This window comes from Trachymyrmex cornetzi, unplaced genomic scaffold (assembly GCF_001594075.2).
Source record: "Trachymyrmex cornetzi isolate Tcor2-1 unplaced genomic scaffold, Tcor1.1 scaffold24, whole genome shotgun sequence".
Classification (NCBI taxonomy): Eukaryota; Metazoa; Arthropoda; class Insecta; order Hymenoptera; family Formicidae; genus Trachymyrmex; species Trachymyrmex cornetzi.
Window position 1 is genome coordinate 619305 of NW_017297060.1, and position 6762 is coordinate 626066.

Below are 6762 nucleotides of genomic sequence, written 5' to 3' on the forward strand. Positions count from 1 at the left end.
TTTTTCGCACGTCGAGCAGCAAGATAGGGACATTGCTGCCACATTTCAATTGTCTTCGGTGCAGACTAATGTTCGTGCACACTAGTCTGGATAGGACATTTATGCGTGTGTGTGTACGTTCGCCTCAAAAGTTTCTCTCTTCAGAGAGCACGCGCGGAGAGGCTTATTCATAGGTTGTACGCGATTAATTTTCTAGCGCGATTGTAGTAGAGAAATACCTTGAGTGCGTTCCGAGTTACGCATGAAGCGCATGATGTATCGTTTTATCCTTCTTTATTATTTGGTGAACAGCAAGGACAAATGATGCATTATGCGCTTCATGCGAAACTCGGAACGCATCCCTTGACTTATGTGCCAATGTAACATCAATCATCAAAGTGAAAAACGATTAAAAAAAATTTTTTATTGTAGTAGACTGAAGCTACAAAAAGCTGACACGAGAGATAATGATATATTTTATATCTTACATGTATATTGTATATAAAGGCGTGGAGAAAGGAAAAAAAGAATGTTGTAACAAAAGTATGAGTCATTTATTATTTTTATACAAATACAATATAAACGTTATTTCATATATTTCTTTATTCTTAAATATCTTCGATTTGAAGTACGAGAATGTTTGAAATTAAAAAAGTTGAAAACACAAAAGTGAATAAAAGACAGTTTGTGATGAATGTTGAAAATGCAGTTTTTACAAATGCGTAAGGCAGTCTTATATAATATACAGAGTGTTTAATCTTAACAGGCAAATATTTCGGATATATACCATTTTATCGAAAAACATTCCCAACAAAAGTTTCATTCTTATCTTGTATATTATATAATTTTTATTTAATATGTCTTTCTGATAAAATTACATTTGTACGAGATATTTGTCTGTTAAGATTAAAATGAATCACCTTGTATAAAAGGTGTTCTCAACTTATGAATATATCATAAGATTTTTATTATTAAATAATAATGAAAGAAATATTCTGCAATTATGTAGAACTTACTAAATATTATAAAAAACAATGCATTTAACATATATTGATATGAATAATATATTAACTTCGATAGAAAGTAAATCGACGTGAATTTTTCATTACATTTTCGCGAATTAAAAGTTTGTTTCCATTTATTTGAGACTAATGTTCGTTCAAATATATTTATAAGATCAAATATATTTACTCATAAAAAAATATATATCCAAAAAATTTTTGAATTTCTTGTATCTCATCATATTTTTGACGTTCATATAGTCTCTAAAAAATCATTGCACACGAATTTACATAATGGAATAAAAATAATATATAAGCATATCAATTAATAATGAATAAAGTATTCAAAATTAAAAATTCATTAATCAAGTCGTTTATAATTTATGCCATTATCTATAAACCGATTACGATATTGATCAATTGATAGACTTATCACAACATGTATTGAACCGTACTCTTATCGAGCAAACAATTGACTGCAATACATCAGTATTAAATGCGTGTCTTGGAATGTCCAGACGGTTTCACGTCGAACAATTTTCTGACGAAATACACTTGGATCATAGTCGTCAACGTAATGACAGCTACTTGCGCGATCGACCATGTTTGCACATAAGAATTATTGTCCAACAGTAGATTCAAATCTCTTGCTTCTCTACTTCTGCTCCAATGTTGAGTATGGAGCATCTCATTAATATTTTTCTCCACATTCACGATTGTACTCTGAAAGAGAGAAAGATAATAATAATAATAATATAATAATATAATAAAAAAATGAAAGAAAAAGGGCTACGAGCCTAAGAGTTAGTCGTTGGAAATAGAAATTTTAAAAAATCACACTATAAATATGTCATTTAGTCAGAATATAAAACTTTAATGTGCCGGCAATAAACAATATAACACAAACAAACGTTAAATATTTTAACTTTGTAATATTTTCACCGTTTTATTTTTGTGCATTTAACATTGATAATGATCGAACAGGGATCGAAACGTTCGTTTGTGTTATATTGTTTATTGCCGGCACATTAAAGTTTTATATTCTGACTAAATGACATATTTATAGTGTGAATTTTTAAAATTTCTATTTCCAACGACTAACTCTTAGGCTCGTAGCCCTTTTTCTTTCATTTTTTTAATTTATTGAGCCTTATTATTACTATATTTTAATAATATATAATGTGTTATATATTTTTAATTATATATTATATTATATGTATACATAATATGTATAATATACACAATATATATAACATGTATATATATTTATTAGTAATATGTATTACATTATATATACATATATACTAATATATAAATTAATTTGTAATACAATTTTTATACTTGTAACGCTTACAAAAGTTTATATGATACACATACCGTAAAGTTCTCTACAGAAAGATTCAGTTCTTCTAATTCCTGTGTATATTTCTGCCACTTATCATATCTACAACACAGTTAAGGTTTCTATTCATTCATCACTCTATCTCAGACTGTGATTGTGACTAACAGATTGTGTGTGAAAATAATAGATATACTTTACTATGTCTCTATTTTTCTAACACTACATCCTATATTTTTGTTAAATTAGTTGTCTTACCTAATCACTGTGATGTACAAATTGATTAATTTTGCAGCAAATCTTGAAAACTGATTATCAATGCATACGCTATAATAACCACCATTTAACGATTGATCCTGATAATCAGCGTTAGGGCGCCATTGATAAGGATAAACTATAACTCCTTCTGGATTTCTTACTGCAAAACCAGCTTTGCCATCTCCACCACGCAAGACCTACAATTAAAACAAACTGCTCGAATCAATATAATATTGATATAGCCATATATCAATTATTTTCTATTATTCCAACATTGTGTCTATGCAACATACTTTTTCTTATAGTCTATTTACTCTGTTACTAAAGTCTTTCAAATGCAATTTTTAATAAAAAATTCTTAAAAAATTTTATGTATGTGAGACATAAAATAATTATTTGCATACGATCAAGATTATCAATTTCAATGTCTTACAAAATTACAAAAGAAGAGTACAACTTTTTGATCACTATTCATGGATCATTTTAGTTCTACATTTTCTTATGTATTTTTTTCATGGAAATCGAAAATTATCATTATGACGCTACACTCAAGGAAAGATTGGTATATTGATATAAAGTTAATAAAATTCTTATTTACATTGTCACGAAATAGCTATCAGTCACGCTTCAATCATTTAAAAATTGTACACACATATATATATACATATATATATATATATATATTTATAGTTAGATCAATAACTTTAAATTAGTTTTTATACTAACAGCGGTTTTGTGTAACAATTGTGAATAAAGATTTTATTTTTTATTTCAAATACCAATTTTTTCTTAAGTCATTATTGCAATAATTATTATCGGTTTCTATGAAGAAAAATACATTAAAAAATGTAAAAATAAACCGATCCCCGAATAGTCACGAAAAAGTGAAAGTTGTACTCTTTTTACAGATATACATCTCCTGGGAAACAAAACAAAATCACGTTTTTCACAGCATGATGGACAATCATAAAATTTGCAAACGTGCATGAGCAAAATGCTCGTAAGTTGTATGCTCCTCTCCGAGTTATATAGAGGAAGATATCTCAAATAAAAATTGTCTCCAACTCCACGCAACCATATGGTCAACCAAGCGAGTCGCATTCCAATACTCATCCAATTTCTTATCATCTGAAACGGTTCGCCACAGCTCGCCGTTGAGACATCCAAACCGATAGTACCTGAAAGCTGACGTAAAATGTCGCGCCCGGATTTACATATTGGAAGTAGCAGTCCTCCTTGCCGGCGTCAACGTGCACCTTGTAGTCCATCGCGACCGCGGGCAGATTTTCGTAAGAGAAACCATTGGCCGACGACATAGTCAGAGTTAAGGAGAGCACGCCAAATAGTACGGTGCCGAACTGTACGAAGAGGGACATCGCAACTCGATGAGCATCACAGTAAAATGACGTCGGCAAAAACCACGCGAGATCGTCAGACTCGCTAATTGACAGATCACGCAATACTGGAGCACTGGAGCCACTAGAAGATAAGTTCCTGCTTCCTCACAATCACACTGTCAGACCGACAGAACGGAGCAGTGCTTTATGCGCATGTATAAACGTACGTCATCGACCACGTGACAGACTCGATGAACTTATTCTTTATACATATAAGGATTCTATATAAATTTCATAATTTTTTACAAATTCTTTATATAATTTTATAACTTTTAAAAAAATTTCTCAAATTTTTTGTACAAATTGGAATACTTTCCAGAAATGTTGAGAAATTCGAAATAATATACGGTATCTTTTTTATATATGTTATAAATTCGAAAATATTTTATAAAATTGTAATAAATATTTATTATAGTTTGTTCTTACATATTATAAGTATTTAAAACCCACAAATTAAATTAATCGCAGAGACGTATTTTTTAGTATTTTAAAATATATTGCTCAAAATATGATCGAGTAAATATATCATAGAAATATAGAATAGAATGTCATAGAGACATTATATAATAAAATATTAGGGCTGGTATTCATATAGTTGGTTCTTTTTGTATTTAAAACTGTACGTCTTAAATACAGTATTCAACTTAAGATATAAGCCAATCACAAAACAATATTAGCATCTTAAGACATTACTTAAGATGGTCATTTTTTCTTCTTCCTAAAAGTCTCCTGTAAGGATTTCTAGTCCTCTATGTCATGGGGTACAGTACAATGAAATAAGGGAGTCTTAAAATAAGAGCTGTGCAGAAAAAGAAGAATGGATAGTACAACATAAAGAAAACACGACGTGAGGTTATCCAATCAGAATAATCCTGTCCCTCTTTTTCATAATCAGACTCCTTATGATTGGTTAGTTCTCCATCCGGTTTCCTTTCCATTACTGTTCTATTTCGCTTCTTTTTTCTCTATCCAAACGTACCTTCAAGGTACAATTTCACTAGCCACTCAAACCGGTTGTTTTGACAAAAAGGAGGATCACGTGGTCAAATTAATATTGTTCAATCGAATTAATAAATATTTGACGAATATCAAGTGTCGGTTTTCATTTTGAGAACCAGGTAACCAATCAAAAATCGTTACTTCATTGTCTTAACTCTTATTATAAGAATGTTAAAGAAAGAGAATGAAGGAAGAGATAATATTAATATATTGTCGTCGTGCGTATTTATGGGTCTGGACCAAAGACATAGAGAATGGACTGCGCGATCCGTGTGTCAAAATGGTCAATAGGGATGAGAGAGAGGGACCATGGCAGACGGCCATTTCTATCTCTTTCCATTCAATGGTGTAATGGGAGAGAGAATGAGAGGGAGATTGACCGTCTCCCATGGTCCCTCTCTCTCATTATTGTCGACCACATTTGATACATTACTTAGATACAGATCGCGCATTCTCTATGGGTGCGGTTCACTTGGCGCTACAAATGCTTCGAATCGTTTGGAGCATTGTTTTAACCGGTCCACATGGCGCTTCGAATGTGTCCGAATAGCACGTATGACGTCATTAATACATCACAGGTTTCCACTTCCACCTTATTTCCAATTGCTTCCAATGCTTCTTCTTTGGAGAGGTAGTTTAGGCTGCGGTCCACTTGCTTCTTCCAAATGCTCTAAACATTATGCTCCAAACGCTACGCTCCGATTGGTCCATTACTATTTCGAATACTACAATTGCTACGTGAACGCTCCAGCCAACCCACCTCCCGAGGTGAGGCAGTTGAAGCGAAGTGGGAACAAAAACGATGACGTATTGATGACGTAATCAGAGTTGCTGGGAGCGTTCCGAAGCATCAAATGGACCAGTCATATCAGTGCTACAAATGCTCTGTAGCGTTTGAAGCGCTAAGTGGACCGCAGCCTTAACTGACGCGTTTAGTTTGAATATACAAAGCGCGGGAAAGCATAATAATAAACGAACGAAAGTATATCTGTAAAGCTGATTTTTAAATTTACATATTATTATATATCGTGCTACATATATTACTACAAATCGTGCTGTATGGTATATTGTGTGTATTACATTATTAAAAATAAAAATTGTATAAACTATGCCGATTATAAGGTTACATGAAGGAGATACTGGAATGATTCATAATCTAGAAGAGAGAGAGAGAGAGAGAGATTCCGAAGAGGATGCTATTATCTTCATCATAAATATAAGTAAGCGATTCTGAAAAAACTTCACAGCGCACGTTAGCATGACTTTCATTTTATCCATAATTACAAAATACGTACTAACGCTTCAAAACGCTTCAAAAATTGGTCCATTCGCATACTGTTGGCAGCATTAGTAGTGCTAATGGACCGTTCTATAGAAGCATATGAAAGTGAAAACGCTTGAAGCGTTTGTAGCGCCAAGTGGACCGCATTCTACGTCTTTGGTCTGAACCATGGCATGGTAGAAGGGATAACATGGTGTGTGCAGTTTGCAAGCATCTCTCTCTCTGAGGGCGATTGTTACTAACGTCAATTAACTTAATCGACGATTAACTCAATCAGCAATGTAGTCAACAGCAAGACTGTATATCGTTTTTAACCTTATCTCTTCGTGCTATACTTCTATCTCTGCATTCCTATACTTAATTGTGATAAAAGCAGGGAATGGAAGTAACTCGTTACTTGTAACGAGGTTACAGTTACAAGTTACTTTTTTGGTAACTTTACTAGTAACTGCGTTACTTTTTTTCTTTGGTAACTGTAACGGTAACGAAGTTACATTTTTTTGGTAA

The 6762-nt window shown here is 32.4% G+C and overlaps 1 protein-coding gene across 1 annotated transcript; it reads right to left on the reverse strand.

The window, feature by feature from the left end:
* Positions 1-1355: 1355 nt before the first annotated feature.
* Positions 1356-4116, reverse strand: LOC108761109 (transmembrane emp24 domain-containing protein 5). Its single transcript, XM_018507462.1, has 4 exons — positions 3756-4116; positions 2578-2774; positions 2358-2424; positions 1356-1703 (listed from the first exon to the last, which is right to left on the reverse strand). The coding sequence occupies exons 1-4, from the start codon at positions 3951-3953 to the stop codon at positions 1473-1475; spliced, it is 693 nt and encodes a 230-aa protein (XP_018362964.1). The 5' UTR covers positions 3954-4116; the 3' UTR covers positions 1356-1472.
* Positions 4117-6762: the final 2646 nt, after the last annotated feature.